Raw genomic sequence first — 15980 nt, 5'->3', positions numbered from 1 at the left:
ATGGGGGCTTTTTACAGTGCTGCAATAACAGTATGAGGTGTTGAAAGTCTTGCTGCATATCAACCAATCCCATCAAGCACGTTGGCCTACCTGCTACTGAGGAAGGACTTGTTTTCCAAAATTACATCACCAGGCAGGAATGATTAATGACCTCAAATCGGATAAGAGGATTTGGTGGTGCCTGCCTGTTTCAATCGTGTTGTGATGAAATGGATCTAATAGCAACAAGTGTGTCCTCACTTTTCTATCCTTATTACACGTATTTGAGGGGATCAGTAGAAAGTCCCAGAAGAGTTCTCTGAACAATCCTGACAAATTCAAAGGATTTAAGAAGAATAAACAAATTCTATAAAAGACCATTGAGAATTTTTGGAAAAGAAAATCAAGCCTGTCTCTCTGCTCTCAAACGCTGTGGGCACAGAATTTTCTCCAACCACGCCCCACTCAAAAATCTCGTTTCAAACAACGAGGCCCTCTTAAGTGGCTACAGCACAGAACTTTTCAAAGGGAATATGCTGTTTTAGGATGTAAACAGTTAGCTAGCAAATCACATGTTGGCCAAGCTACGGCCATTAAAAACAACTCTCTGAAACATCATGAATGTAACATCGAATGCCAGTGGCAGATTCTTACATTCTCTGCTGCAGTCTCAGTAAAGAGCTGCTGTTCATGAAATTGCTACTTGGGCCTTGGAGAAGTGTGCCACTTCAAAATCTCTCTTGCAATGATGATTTCACCCTCACTGGCTATTTTTCCTGGTGTCCTTGTCTATCACGTGGATCTGAAATTCTCCCTTTGCTGAATACTTAACATGGTCTATGCTCACATCTCACCCTCAGAAATGTAAATAAAAAAATGATCCTGAGGCCAAATGGGGTAGTTGTGTACTTTAGTGTGTAACCACTAATAAGGAAGTGAGAAGTGTGTCAAGGAGCATTGCGTCCTTGGGCCTTGCTCAAGTACAGGTAAGGTCTTTTGCTGCAGGAGTGGGACACGCGCAGGCTTGTCACCCCCACATCTCTTTAGGATGAGATCATTCTACTACGAGATGAAGTCTGCAGAGCAGGTGTCATGTCGCCTGCGTGTCTGTGGGTGTGCTGCATTTCTCCTTAGACAGCGCTCATAAACAAACCCCATGTCTCGCTTGGAAGACTCCGCAGTGACATCTGGTGACTAGAGCTTAAATTGCTTTGAACATACAACAATGGATAACATTTAAAGTTTAGCTTCTAAATAAAAGTGTTTGTGATTTTCTTTGATTTTTTTGCATGGAGAACTGTGATGCAATAGATAAAATATTTTCTGTATAAAGAGTTTGATGCCAGGAATTTGGCAGATGCTAATGAGGCCATCACCGAGATTGTCTTTCTCTGCTGCTATTTGTTTTGTATATTTATATAATATATTGTATATATTTTTTGTAAACTATTGTTTGCAGGAGCAAACACAAAAACATGTCAAACTGGCCATGAATCTTTTGAAAAAAATAAAAGGACAAATACAGCCTTTAAAAGTCGCTCAGATTTATTTGTTGTTCACAATATAAATAAGTCATTCTTCTCCAGTATAAAACAACTGCTTGAAAAGTGCTTCTGGTATGTTTTGCATGTCTATGTGCAATGTATTTTTGGTAGGTCTCAAAAGTGTAACAAAAACATGCTGTGTAAATTCAGCATGTGCTATCTGATGTGTTGCCGTGGTGTGATGTTGTCAATGATCCGGGGACTGCAGTGGGTCATGTAGTGCAGAGTCGGGTCCGAGTAGTTGAAGGACAGAGGATTGTTTGCTTCCTGTACGTTGTCTGCTAACAAGTGAGGCAGACTGAAAGGAAAAGAAAAAAAATCATATAGCAGCTATAACTTTCTCAGAGTACAATAATCTTGTCATTTATGGGCAACAGGCTGACATCTCCAACTTGTACAATGTGAGTCATTACCTTCTAAAAACTACTAATACTGATAACTAGCGTTATTAGACCTCAATTATGGCCAAGAGGGACATCTCGGTGTAATTTGGATGTCTTTCCGTGTTCAATGTGAAATACAATTTACATATGGCAGGCAATAACCTCAAGCACTTTATGGCAATGTTTGAATAGAAGGCCTATTCAGTAACTCATCAATATTAAAGCACAATCCACCCTAGATAATTAAAGAATAAAAATAAAATGACATTCTAAGCTAAAGCTGATTTATTGTTGTTTTTATTTGCAGATGAGATGGGGGGTTGGCAGTTGTCCTCATAGTGCAAACATGTAAAGATGATTTCATGCAAAAGCACTACATATCATGACTCACTCTAATCCAGCATTGTAATCCCACAATACTAGTGCCATCCTCCTACATTATATCCATAGGGTCTAGTCTACAGATAAAGCAGGCCAGTCATGGTGGGGATTATGTGCCTCTAACACCAGGCCCAGATTCCATACATCTGTACAGACATGTGAGGGCCAAGGTTGTACTATGACGCATTATACTCAAATCTGCCAATAAAAAGTATTTCAGCATGGATTTAAATCCAACGTACAGAATTATTCATATACACTATATGTGAAATTGCAACATCTGATCTGTTATTATTACATGCTTAAATGTTTACTTGAACCAATACTCTATTTATTTAGGTCAGGGGTCACCAATCATTACACAGCAGACAACTTGTAGAGCCCTCCAATGTCATTTGCAGGTATAGTCAAGAGTTGACTTACTCTCCAGTCACCGTCTTTTTGCGGCAACAGCAGAAACAGGCCAGTGCAGCCAGAAGAAGCAGCATGGGGATGCCGATGCCAAGTACCAGGCCCAATATAAGATCCAGGTTGTCTGTGTTGATGTTTTCTCTATCTGCTAGATTTAAAATACAAATAGTCTTCAACAAAGAGACAACAACGCAGCATTTGGTCTCAAATGAAATGGAATCTCATTCATTTCAGAGTCGTTCTCGTTTAAAAAGTGCCCCGATACTCACTTAATACACAGGATTGTGTTTTATCCACGTCAGTTGTGCCATTGCACACACACCGGTAGCCCCCATAAGTGTTGATACAGAGGGCAGGGGGCACACACGCCGCCTCCTTGGCCTGACATTCATCCAGATCTGTGGGGAGGAACATGTTGGAAAGCCTCAACAATACATTTTCTTCTCTAGCATCACAATACAAATTTAATTTAGAGATATTTAGTCAGCACTCGATATATTACGGTCCAGTTGATCTTACAGAAAAATAATATAGTATGTCTGCAATGTTTACAAAGTGAATGGCGATATTTTGCGGAAGATTATTTTGCTGGCTTGAGCTTGTCTTCAAATTTATAAAACAAAAATGGGACATTTTAAATATGGCAAAAAGTGGTGTGTGTTTACCATCAACATCTATGCTTCTGATGTCATAGTGGCTGCTGACTCTGGCCAGGTAATCTCTGATGTACCAGTGAGGTGTGTCACTGGACACGTTGATACGATACTCAACTGGATGTGGACTGGAATTCTGTGCTAGATTCTTCTTACTGGCATTATAGAATTTATTCTGGAAGCCTAGGGACAGAATGTTTTCCAGCTGAAAAAAAAACAAAGTAAGATAGTTGCATGTTAGTTAGCATCCAGTGATCATATTTTAGCCAGAGCCACTCACCTGCCTAAGTCCATCAGCTCTGTTCCTCCTCCAATCCACAGACACATTGAACACATTACCCCCTGTAGACACATCCACACCCGTGTAATGACCTTCTGACCCAATACGGAAATGTTGGTATTACAATTAATCGATATAAATAATTACCTGGAGGATTGGCAGAATCGCCTGTGGAGTTAAAGATAATTCATGTATTGGTGTTATTGTTGTCACAAATAGGGCCCACAAAATGTGGCAGTATATCGGTGTGTGTGTTAAAATGGACTTAAAAGGATTTAATATCTCGGAAAAATTCATGGTAATATGGTGTTACGTAGGATGACATACTGTATGAATATATCCACATACCACATCCATCAGGGTCCTTATCGTTCTGGTATCTGCAGAAGCAGTCGACAGATCCCGGTTTGTTCCTACACTCAAATTTGGCATTGGGACACGTTGACATCTCAGCACACTCATCTATGTCTTTAGTACATACACAGTGAGTGGATTAGATTTAGTGAAGGCGGGATTATTTCTCTCCAAAGTATTCCATACCTGTACAATTGAATCCATCTCCGACAAAGCCGGGTTTACATGCGCAGGTGTAGTTTTGTTTCGTGCTGGAACAAGTTGCATCTTTGTGGCAGGGGAAGGTGAAAGGAGGCATGCACATGTCTAGGAAAACACAAGAATGAGGAATTAAAATACTTGTGAGAACTTTAGCGTAGCCGTTTATTTGTGACTAACCATGCTCGAAGCACTTGTATCCCTGCTTCCCGTTGGACACGGTATTATTCGGGCACTGTCCGCAGTCGAAGGTCCCGCTCTTTAAATCCGATTGACACTGTACTCCTCGGAAACATGGTTTACCTTTACATGGGTTTGCAATCTCCCTACAAAACTTGCCACTGAATCCTTTTGGGCATAGGCATCCTGACACCTACGACGTGAGTGATAAAGTGCATATTAGGATTTTTTTATAATCAAAATTTAAAAAAATATATTTATATTTATTGTATTTTATTATAGAAGATGTGTCTGACTGTTTTGGAGGCAAATATACGTGAGGAGTCAAGACATTGACATCTCTCCAAACCTTACCTGGAACTTTCCATGTAGATGGTTTTCAATAATGTTGTCAGACACACAAGTGCCTCCATTAAAGCAGTTGCAGAGTCGCAGAATTGGCGTAAACAGGGAGCTGGACAGCTTATCTGTGACCTTAATAGTTAGCTTGACGGGCATGATGCTGAGAGGCGTCCACATTAAGTAACCATCACCTGGAGTGGAGAGAGAAAGAAAGCATGTTGTCCGATTGAATCCCAATTCAATATTGGAATTAATTAATTCATCAATAATATAAAATAAAAAAATAAAATTGAAAATAATAATAAAATAATAATCCAATCATTCTTATTGGTTGTACCGGATTATAAGGCGCACTGTTGGCTTTTGAGAAAATTTGAGGTTTTTAAGTGCGCCTTATAGTGCGGAAAATACGGTACATAGTACAGAACAGAAAAATTAGACAGTACCAAACTATGCCTAAATGAGCAAGGCATATAGGTCATCCTTCATCAAGGGTAAGAAATATGCCAATGTGTGTGTAGTTGTGTATTTGTGTGTCTCACCACTGCCAATGGAGGCCTGTGGGGGTCTCGGAAAGAGTATTGAATAAATAATAGGATCTCCATTTGGATCCTGGGCGATAATTCGTATGTTGACAGTAGTGTTGACCTGAGCGTGGATCAGTGTCGGTTCTGTCACTATGGGCGGTGTATTGCCTAACAGAACAGACAGACACAATCCATCAATATAGTCAAAAGTACAGGAGAAATAATATTCTCAAAACTTAATATTAGTGTGTATGTATTTTTCAATGCCATCTAGTGGTAAACCAAGAGAATGCTACGGTGCTTCAGCGAGACCACTCTTTGCAATACTAAATAATAAATATAATATATAAAATATACAAATAAACCAATTGTGCACACTGTTCCTTGAGACATCTTACCATATATTAGGGCTAAATTTTCGTATTGTTTCTCTGCATTCAGGGTTTGAAGTCCCAGGTCAGATGTGCCGGATGCAAGACTGTCTTGGACACATTGCACGCTGCCTTGGCAGGTTCTCCTCATATCCTCCACCACGTCAGGACTGAAGCCTCTCAGTAATTCATTGAGAGAGATTGGTTCAAATGGATCCAGAGGAGAAGAAGAGAACAGCAGGCGCTCTGGTTGTGGGACTGCCCCTACACACGCAGTTTATACGGCATTACAAAATAGACACAAATATATATATATTTTTTTGTTGTTGCAAATCACTCACAGGATAAGCCAAAAAGATGCAGCTTCTCTTCTGAGGGCGGATTACGATCTACTGAGGACAGCGGCCGGCCATCGGACATGAGGAAGTCATCTGAACGGTTAGTACTCCAGAGGCCCATGAGACCCACTGTTCGGTTGTAAAAGGTCTGAGGAACTTGCACGATGGCCGCCAACTGGTTGTGGCCTTCCACACGCCACACCAGCACATGCAGACCACCAGCGTACAAAGCTGCACAGCGATCCAATGAAATACAGCGCACGGCAAAGTCTCTTTCCCCCACGTGCACCACACCTGATAATTTATCACACGAAGAAAGCTCATCACTTTCAATTTCATACACCACAACGATGTGTAAATGGTGTGTAGCTGTTACCAACAGTGACAAAAATGTCGGCGTCATCTATCAACAACCGCAGTCCTTCTCCTTTCTCTGCGCACCTCCATTCAATCTGCAAGAATCAAGCCAATATAGATCAAGTCCACACTTTTGTCTCCTTTATTTTGGTGTCATTTTTCCATCAGCACAACTTGCACACTGACCTTGCCAATGCCCTGGTGGAACGCGGCCATGCGTACCACCACTGGGAAGTTAATGCTCCCTTTTTGGTGTGTGCGCAGTCTCTCAGTCTGTCCTTGCAGGGTGAAGATATTCGATCCAGTGTTGGAAGATAGCCGAACTATCACAAACACTCCTAATCCCTTGAAGGAGTACTTTGTGCCGTCAAAGGTGATGAAATGGAGGCTGCCATATACTAATGCTGGGTGGGGGGTGGGGGGGGATGAATACAAAAGATTTGACATGGAATTAGATAAGAGTTTTATAAGTGTTAGAAAGGTGCAAATTCAATACGAAGATATTCCAAATGAATTTCAGTGCTGCATTATTTTTTATTTCCAAGGTTCTCGATGCTTGCTGAGTGCAGGGCTGTGGGGGAACATGATTTCCAAGCCACTCCACTGGTTATGCATTAATATTTTTCATCGAAATAAAAATGTCTGCAGCTACTTTGAGAGGCATTGACAGTTTTCTTTTGTGTGTATTTTTCAAGGAAGAGAGTCCCTTACCGACACCATTGGTTGCCGTGTTGCCTAGCTTGGAGCCATCCAGACTGCCCCAATTGTAGCCTTGGCAGCGGTCGATTGGCCGCTTTTTGAGGTAAAGGTGGCAAAGAGGAGATCCAATGCAACACCACTGGAAAGGCAGAAGGTCTTCATCTGGAGGAAAACCAAAATTAGAGTAATAGAACAAATAAAAAGTCAGCTGTTGAATATGACCTGCTCAAAAGGTATATGGAAAAATGAAGGAATGAATCTGATGTCATACAGCAAGTCCTTCATCACAATTATATATTATATAAACGATATATATTATATTAAAGACTTCAGCACCGTCTTCTACTTTTCTTACATTGAAAACATACCTTGAAATCCTTGAAATGAGGCCAATGCACAGTAGATAATATGTATGCTTACATAAAAATATTTCATGGTCAATTTCTCCCAAATCTAAAAAGAAAAACTGAATGTGGTCATTATATATATTACCAATATGTTTCTGGGTACTTTGTCTTGAGAAGTAGCGCTCGTTGTAACCCGCCAGCAGAGGCCCCTGCGGATCATACACGCATCTTTTTCCGGCTCCGTATTTGTTGGCCAAAATGGAGCGGAAGAAGTGGCCCCCATCAGCACCCCATCTCTGACCCCTCAAAATCTTCAATTGTGATCCTTGCTCAGCGGTATCTTGCAGAAAGGACAAATCTTCCAGAGCCTGGGTACGGGTACAGTGACATGAAGGTAAGCCATGAGTCCAGTCAGCAGGATCAGGCTGCTTCATTGCCCATGCCTGGCACGCAAGTCCTGGCGTTGCCTCAGACTCATTAGGTCCACTTAAATCATACACAATCTGGCCTAACTTCCCCAAGGGCCCTTTGACTTGTTGCGGTCTGTATCTTCCCCCTGGGCCGAAAATGTTTTCTGGGGGAGTAGTGGGCTCCTTGTGGACGCTTTTCCCAGTCATGTAGCCGATAAGAGCATCGTGATGTTCTCTTTGGCCCGGACCCCATCTCATCTCCCCGTATTGCAGCAGGGCAAAGGATCGTACCCCATCCGTTGCCAGAATACACTGAAAAGTGTTTTTCTGGAATAAACAAACATGGCAGAAGTTCATCAGCATATACGTATGTATTTATAGAGTGCATATCATCAGATTCCCAAATTTCCTAAAAATAATGTCTTTTTTTTTTTTTTTTTTAGAAAACAGATCCAGATATTGATTGTATATGTTAATAATTTTATTTCAGGGACCATTTGTTTAAATTAAGATGTAGCTGATTTTCCCATAGGTGGTCAGCATTATGAGGAGATATTTAAGGCAAATAAAAATGTGTTTTTTAGGCAGATGACGATTATTGTTTGCAACAGAAACTAAGCTGCCGTGCTTTTGTGGAGCCTGCCTCAAGGAGGCGCTTCAATTCAATCTATCAATTCCAGTAGAGCAGACACGTTAAACGTGAACAGCCAACTAACTCCAAGGCTTCTGATATTAGTTTGTGTTTTAGTATGTGTATCAGTTATTTGTCTCATTTCAAGAATATCTAAAAAGTTATCGTCATGGTTAGGAATATTTTGTCATACAATTAATCAATCATGTTACCTCTGACTGATTGATCTTCTGGTAAGACACAGCCATTACATGGTCCCAAGTGATTTTGAGTATCCACGAAGGGGTGAAAGCAGGATTCCCTTTCTGCCCCTCAAATTTTGAAACATCAATGGCAGTACGATTGAACACTATGTGGGAGTACACATCTGCCATATCGGACTCGTGATATTCCTGGAAAAAAAAAAGATACAAGATAAAAATATTCTCTTTCAAATTCATCTCTGGATGACATCTAACCTTGTAGAACAAACGGCCATGGCCTTGTGTGAGGTCAACGTCATCCCAGAACACGGCCAAAAGTGACACATTCATATCAGTGGGAAAGCTGGGGGCGGCCAATGGAGCTGGAAACAAATGCTGCTCATTCTCAGCAGCAGACTGAAACTGGACAAGGCCATTATCAGAGAACTAGAAAAGAAAAGAGCCACAGACTTCAATTAAAAAAAAAATAGAATTCATTTAGAATTTTAACCTTGGTATTTTTAAATCCAGGTATAAGAGTAAAGGGAAATCTTTTCCAGTATCAAGAAAAAATATGTGAACCATTTGGAATGACCTTGATTTGTGCTTCAATTGTTTGCACAATGTGACCTGAACTTTAAGTGCCGATATTAAATGGTTTTGTCAAACTAATACAACTACATAAAAAGTCATAAAAAGAATACACATCAATAAAGTATTTTTTTTTTAAATCATCATTGCTACCTATAACCTGCATAATGACTCAATTGAATGCAGAAGCATACCTGTGTGTTCCTTATTAACCAGAATAAACCAGTCCTAGTCAAACTCATGTTAAATGTGGGTCAGAACATACCTCCAGTTTGTAATCATCCAGGTCATTCCAAAGGCTTCACACACACAAATTTTTCTTGCAACTCCACATCATATACTCTCCCAGAAAACTTACATAAATTCTGTCATATAATTTCCCCATGAATGGAAAACCTATTGGCGGTTTGATGTATGGAGAATTGACATCTTGTGTTTCCGTGTGTATTCTTCCATCACCAACTTCGGCTCCAAACGGGTACAGGTTGCTCTCTGTTGGTGAAGTTCAAAGTGTTGATCAGTGCAAAAACAAAAACTAAATGAATAATCATAAATATATTGCCAACCATTCTGAATCATGTTGCAGAGGAAATTTTCTTCTGGACAGGAACATGTGTAAGACCCTGGCAGATTTGTACAAGAAGTTTGCCCAGGACATGTCACGGGTGACACACATTCATTAAAGTCCACACATCCTCCTTTTCCACGACCTCTGTCTCGGGTTGCATTCCAGCCCGGACTGCAGGTACATTGAAAACCTCCGACATGATTGGAGCAGGTGGCAGCAGAGTGACACTGCCCATTGGCCTGTTGGCATTCATCAAGGTCGACACATCGGTCTCCAATACTCACAAAGCCATGTCTGCATGAACATAGAAATGATCCTGGAGTGTTGTGGCAGCGAGCAACAGGTTGGCACGGATCGCTCAATGCGACACACTCGTTCACATCTTCGCACCATGAGCCATTTCCTGCAAAGCCCAGAGGGCAATGGCACGAAAAAGAACCGGGCCTGTTCCAGCACCGTGCCAAGGGATGGCAAGGTAAATCGTCGCATTCGTCGGTATCGACGCACGCGTTCCCTTCCTCGTGGTATCCCAAAGGACAAGCGCAGTCGTACCATCCGGGAATATTGGTGCAGACCTGATCGAGGCGACAGGAGGTGTTGTATTTGCATTCGTCGATATCTTCGCAACCCAACAGAGATGGAGAGTAGCCAGGATAACACTCGCAGATGAAGGATCCCCCTGTGTTATTACAAAACGAGTGCTCGGGGCAGAGGCTCACAATTGGGCCTTGACATTCATCTATATCCCGACACTTGGTGCCGTTGAGAACAAAGCCCTCGTTGCAAGGACAACGATAAGAACCGGGGGTGTTGACACATGTCGACTGAGGTGGACACACCGTTGCGTTATGAGAGTCTAAACATTCATTTTCATCCACACATCTTGTTCCATTACTGAAAAATCCACTAATGCATTCACAGTAATAAGATCCAATTGCATTAATGCATAGCCCATGGTTGCAAATGTCCTCAATATTCGTTTCATTGCACTCATTGACGTCCACGCATATGTCGTTGACGTAGGAAAATCCAGCATGGCATATACATTGGAAGCTGCCATTAGTGTTGATACATGTGCTATATTCCGGGCAGGTGGATTTGTTCTGGCACTCATTAATATCCTCACAGTCACTATTGTTGCTTTGGTAACCTTGCCAACACTCACAGAAGAAAGATCCCACTGAATTCAGGCAGCTGGAGGAATTAGGACAGCGAATTAAGCCCAGAGAGCATTCATCTATATCCAAACATCTGGATCCGTTGCTCAAGAAGCCCGAATCGCAATGACATTTGTAGCCGCCGTTGACATTGCTGCAAGTGCTGTTATCCGGGCAGGTGAAGTTTCCCGTTGCACATTCGTCGATATCACGACAGTGTGTCCCATTGTCGAGAAAACCTTCCCAACATTCACAGATGTAGGAGCCATTGGTATTGAAACAGGATGAGAAAGCAGGGCATACTGGAACTTGGAATCGGTCGCATTCATCCACATCGGAGCATTCCCGGCCGTCGCCTTGATAACCGTCTTTGCAATGACAGTAGAAGGAGCCCTGATATTGGTGGCACTCAGCGAGGGGATGGCAGACGAAGCTTGCGTTCAGGCAGGTGTCTTCATTCACACACGTGCCCTTGTCGTACACCAGACCAAAAATACACAAACAGGAATAGGAACCAATGGTGTTGCTGCATGACATATTTGTGCTACAAGTGGTGTTCTCTTGACATTCATCTATGTCTTCACAATCAAAGCCGTCGCCCAGGTATCCATCCCTGCACTGGCAGTCGTAGGCTCCGTATGTGTTGAGGCACAAAGCCCGGCCACTGCAGTTGTGCGGTAGGGTGGAATTCAGCTCGCATTCGTTTACATCTCGGCACCGATAGCCGTCACCCTCCGTGCCGACAGGGCAGTCGCAGGTGAACGAGCCGGGTGTGTTTATGCAGCTGGCAACGTTATGGCATCCTCCATTTTGGACTTGGCATTCATCAAAGTCTATAATTCATCCAAAATGGGACATTGTCAAGGAAGCAGCCCAAATGGAGATGGAGAAATCTCTTAAGAGTGTTACTATGGATCAAAAGAGCCATATTGTGCACTGAATGTGTACGGACGGGGAGTTGACACTTACCGGAGCAGTTCTTTCCATCGCCCGTGAAGCCACTGAGACAGAAGCAGGCATGACTTCCCACTGTGTTGACACACTGTGAAAAGTCACTGCACTCGTGTTGTCCTGTTTCACACTCATTGACGTCTGACAGAAAAGGGTTAGGTAGAAGGAGGATGGAAAAAAAAAAAAGAAATGGTTAGAAAACTCATGGGGAATAAGACGACACAAATGTTCGTTATTGATGATCATAGCCAGAAGCTTTGCTGTTATTCTAGCCAACTCTATCAAGCCGATCGCTTAATAAATTAATAATAAATAAATAAATAAATAAAAATATAAATAAAATGAGACGGAAAGAACAACTAAAATATTTTTCCTTACCGGTGCATTGAGGTCCACTGAGAATGTAGCCTTGCTTGCAATCGCAGGAATATGAACCAGGGACGTTAAAACAATCTGTGTCATTTTCAGGACAAATGTTGTCCCTTTGGCACTCGTCTATATCAAAGCAAGCCAGTCCATCGCCAATGTATCCCAGGTCGCACACGCATTGGTGTCCAGCAGGTGAGTTGTGGCACAGTCCATTAATGTGGCACCCTGGGTCGCAAAGTGGAGTGGGTGGCACACAAGTGTCATTCAGGGCCACCGTACCATTCATACATGAGCAAACATATGCCCCGGGGGAGTTGATGCACTTTGAGAAATCTGGACAAATGTTATCCAAGAGTATACACTCGTCCACATCTTCGCAGGAGAAGCCATCACCTTTGAACCCTTGCTGGCACGAGCAGAAGAAGTCCCCAATAAAGTTGGTGCATAGTGCCCGTGGATGGCACGTATCCAACGCAGAGCATTCGTCAATGTCGTCGCATTGAGCGCCATTGACTGCGAAGCCTCGGTTACAGGTGCAAGTGTGGGAGCCCATGGTGTTGAGGCACGTGGCGTTAACATGGCAAGGATTCTCCCTACACTCGTCAATATCGACACAGTCCATGCTGGCGGCGGGGCGGTAATATCCAATCTGGCAGGGGCATTCATACGAACCATCAATGTTCTTGCATTCTTCATTGACACCACATGGATTTCCCTGTGTCTCACATTCATTTACATCCTGGCAAAGAGTCTTGTTAACCAAAACAAATCCAGTCTGGCACAGGCAGGTGAAAGAGCCGAGGTTGTTCACACATGTCGCCTTATTCCTACAACCTCCATTATCCACCAGACACTCGTTGACGTCACTGCACCTGATCACACCGTCTCCAGAGTAACCCACTCGACAGGTGCAGTTATAAAGACCGGGCAGGTTAGTGCAAAGAGCGTCGGAGTGGCACTGAGTCGAAATGGAACATTCATCCACGTCCACGCATGTGAAACCATCTCCTCTGTAACCTGCCGCGCACTGGCACGTGAAGGAACCGGCGACATTAGTGCAGATAGAGTAGGGGCTGCAAAAACCTGCCGCGCATTCATCCAGGTCACGGCACTCGGAGTTATTAAAGATGAAACCTCTGCCGCAGTCGCAGAAATACGACCCATCCGTGTCGACGCAGGTCGTGGTCGAAGGGCAGATGTTTGGTGTTGCGCACTCGTTGATATCCTCACACAATCTGCCATCTCCTTTAAACCCCTCCAAACAGGAGCACTCATAACTCCCAAGTCTGTTAATACATACGGAATTGGGATCGCAGTCGTTGTTCTCATTGCATTCGTTGATATCGACGCACGTCAGGCCATTGCCGGCAAAACCCGGGTCGCAGTTACATTTGTACGACCCGATCGTGTTAACGCAGTCTGCGAATAGACTACAGATGTTGCTTTGGCATTCATCGATGTCCACACAGCTCCGGCCGTTACTTTCAAAGCCGTTGCCGCAAGTGCAGCGATAGCTACCGGGTAGATTTTTGCAGCCTTTGTGACCAAACAAGGACGAGCACACCTGCGGAGTCTCTGAACATTCGTCGATATCGAGACACAGGTAGTTCCCGTTGCCCTTATAGCCGGGATTACACGTGCACACATAAGATCCGGCTTTGTTGGTGCAGGTTGCATTCCAATGGCAAATATTTGGGTTGGCGCATTCGTTTTTATCGGCGCACTCGAGGCCGTTTCCCTCGAAACCGACTTTACATCGGCATTTTCGTCCGCCCTCCACGTTGCTGCAGAGGGCGTCGGCGTGGCAGCCTCCGTTTTCTTTCTGACACTCGTCAATATCCAAGCAGTCGCTCCCGTCGCCGATGAATCCGCTGAGACAAAAGCATGTGTAGCTGCCGATGGTGTTGTTGCAGCGGGCCTTGGAATGACAACTGTGCAGGCCGCTGAGGCATTCGTCAATGTCACTGCACTGAAGACCATCGCCCTGGTAGCCCATGCCGCACACACAGGTGAAATTGTTTTGGACTTTTAGACATTCCGCTTGTGAATGGCACTTGCTGCCTGCTGCCTCACAATCTCTCAGGTCAGCAACTGATTAGACAAAAGACACAGAGAGAGAAAAACAATAAAGAACCCAAATCATTTTTAGTATGAATGAGGTGACGGTGAGTTTGTTCACCTGCAGAGGAGGATTTTATCATCGCAAAGACAATGATCAGCCACAAGTCTGGGAACCTGTCAAGGCAGAGAAAAGATTCGAAAACAAATATCTGAAATCATTTCAAAATAAAGTGGACATTCCTCGTGCTGTTTTCTTACAGGTCAGGGAATTTAGTCGCAATTGCAATTTATGCAACGGACTGAGAGTTTAATTGACCTAGATAGGGACGATTGGTGTTAATATGTTCTTAGTTTCAGGTTGTGTTCTGACAAACTATCATTTACATCTTTACAACTACGTGATAATTTTAGAAAATAAATCCACTGCTTATTATGAAAGACCATCTGTGCCAAACAGTCAATTACCAGAATGATATGAATAATAGCTCTGATTGAGTTACCATCTAGACGTCATGGTTCCCTTCAGGGCACGTCAGGCTATTGTCTGTGGTGAAGGGTAACACCGTGCTTGGACAATACTCCCATTACATAAATGCATAAAACTTTACAGATGGATTAAATACTATGCCCTTTTTAAAATTAGCACCAAACAAAAATAAATATAATTTATAAGGAAAACTTTTTCAAAGTTACGTACTGTAGCCGACAAAGGTTCCCAATATTTTTTAAGGATCTTTTGAGAGATGGCTGCATTTAATACATTAAAGAATGGATTTTTGTTTTCTTACTTCATTCTTTGTATCAATTTAGCAAAGAAAATTACAGTGACCCTAAGTTTTACTCGCTCATTTATTGTTATTAAGCTCTAACTGTACCTTGCTCATCTTTCACTCAGCAAATAAGGTATCGTAAATGCGGCTTCATTTTGCAACCTGATATACATCGTATGGCAGAATTATTATTTTTTTCATCTGTAAGTGCTAAATCACAACCCATTTGCATCATTCCGAACTAAAATACAGTCAGAAATTTTATTTGGGTGACTGAAAAGCAATGGTTGCAAGGATTCCACCTGTCCCGATATCTCAAAAACAAAACAACAAAAACAGTGAAATGAAAATTGATTTCCACTCACCCCATTCCCCTTCTTCTTGTGAATTCCCCTCGCTTGGCTCACACTCAACCTAGACTCTTCAAAAACTTCACTTTCCTCTTCAAGTGGCTCCTTCCGCTTTCTCCTCCTCCTTGGATTCATCCACCCCAGGGAATCAGGACAATAATGTGCACTGCCCTGACATCTTAAACCTCTGGGAAGAGGAACACCCATTTTCCCGTGGTTGTGTGTATGCTTTCGTGCAATACGTACAACAGTTCTCCCTTGGGCCTGTTTGTTTTTTTCACTGCATTCAGGCATGCCAGACATCAACACGATTTGAGAGAGCAGCAAACAAAAAGATTGTATTAATACTGTAAAAAATAGTGAAGCCATGAAAGCTGAACCACAATGTAATGCATTATACTGTATACTATGTCTCCTTAAAAATATATATACAGTATCATAAACATTTTTATAAAATTTCTGATGAGTGACCTAACCAGTATGCTCAACTAGCTGGGGAAATTTTATTTTTTGAATGCGCGCATTACATTCACTATGATTTATCCATTCATTTACCAGCTGTGTGCTGTCGTCATATCACTGCAGAGGCATATGAA

General features: G+C 42.6%; 2 protein-coding genes across 2 annotated transcripts; both read right to left on the bottom strand.

Annotated features, from left to right (window-relative positions):
* Positions 1–1506: 1506 nt before the first annotated feature.
* LOC119134385 (mucin-like protein) lies at positions 1507–9645 on the bottom strand. The gene is made up of 20 exons (XM_037271030.1): positions 9517–9645; positions 8844–9014; positions 8598–8777; positions 7490–8081; positions 7010–7159; positions 6485–6702; positions 6318–6393; positions 5945–6235; positions 5631–5867; positions 5248–5400; positions 4718–4896; positions 4364–4556; positions 4172–4291; positions 3980–4099; positions 3779–3799; positions 3632–3693; positions 3364–3556; positions 2968–3096; positions 2711–2846; positions 1507–1821 (listed from the first exon to the last, which is right to left on the bottom strand). Exons 1-20 carry the CDS (start codon positions 9541–9543, stop codon positions 1680–1682), a joined length of 3390 nt encoding a protein of 1129 aa, XP_037126925.1. The 5' UTR covers positions 9544–9645; the 3' UTR covers positions 1507–1679.
* Positions 9555–15676, bottom strand: si:ch73-105b23.6 (fibrillin-1). The gene is made up of 5 exons (XM_037271463.1): positions 15400–15676; positions 14383–14438; positions 12213–14294; positions 11853–11975; positions 9555–11716 (listed from the first exon to the last, which is right to left on the bottom strand). Exons 1-5 carry the CDS (start codon positions 15402–15404, stop codon positions 9555–9557), a joined length of 4428 nt encoding a protein of 1475 aa, XP_037127358.1. The 5' UTR covers positions 15405–15676.
* Positions 15677–15980: the final 304 nt, after the last annotated feature.

The sequence above is a fragment of the Syngnathus acus genome, chromosome 15, assembly GCF_901709675.1.
Source record: "Syngnathus acus chromosome 15, fSynAcu1.2, whole genome shotgun sequence".
NCBI lineage: Eukaryota > Metazoa > Chordata > Actinopteri > Syngnathiformes > Syngnathidae > Syngnathus > Syngnathus acus.
This window is presented reverse-complemented; position numbering and strand designations above follow the sequence as displayed.

What these genes read in the sequence shown, in the direction of transcription:
- LOC119134385 (XM_037271030.1), bottom strand. Translation starts at nt 9,543, where the DNA reads ATGGGGAAATTATATGACAGAATTTAT. An exon ending in CACGGCAACCAATGGTGTCG is followed by an intron (nt 6,703 to 7,009) that starts GTAAGGGACTCT and finishes CCCCCCACCCAG; the next exon opens with CATTAGTATATGGCAGCCTC. An exon ending in CAGAAGCATAGATGTTGATG is followed by an intron (nt 3,097 to 3,363) that starts GTAAACACACAC and finishes TCCTCCCCACAG; the next exon opens with ATCTGGATGAATGTCAGGCC.
- si:ch73-105b23.6 (XM_037271463.1), bottom strand. An exon ending in CAGTGGACCTCAATGCACCG is followed by an intron (nt 11,976 to 12,212) that starts GTAAGGAAAAAT and finishes CTTTTCTGTCAG; the next exon opens with ACGTCAATGAGTGTGAAACA. An exon ending in CGATGGAAAGAACTGCTCCG is followed by an intron (nt 11,717 to 11,852) that starts GTAAGTGTCAAC and finishes GATGAATTATAG; the next exon opens with ACTTTGATGAATGCCAAGTC.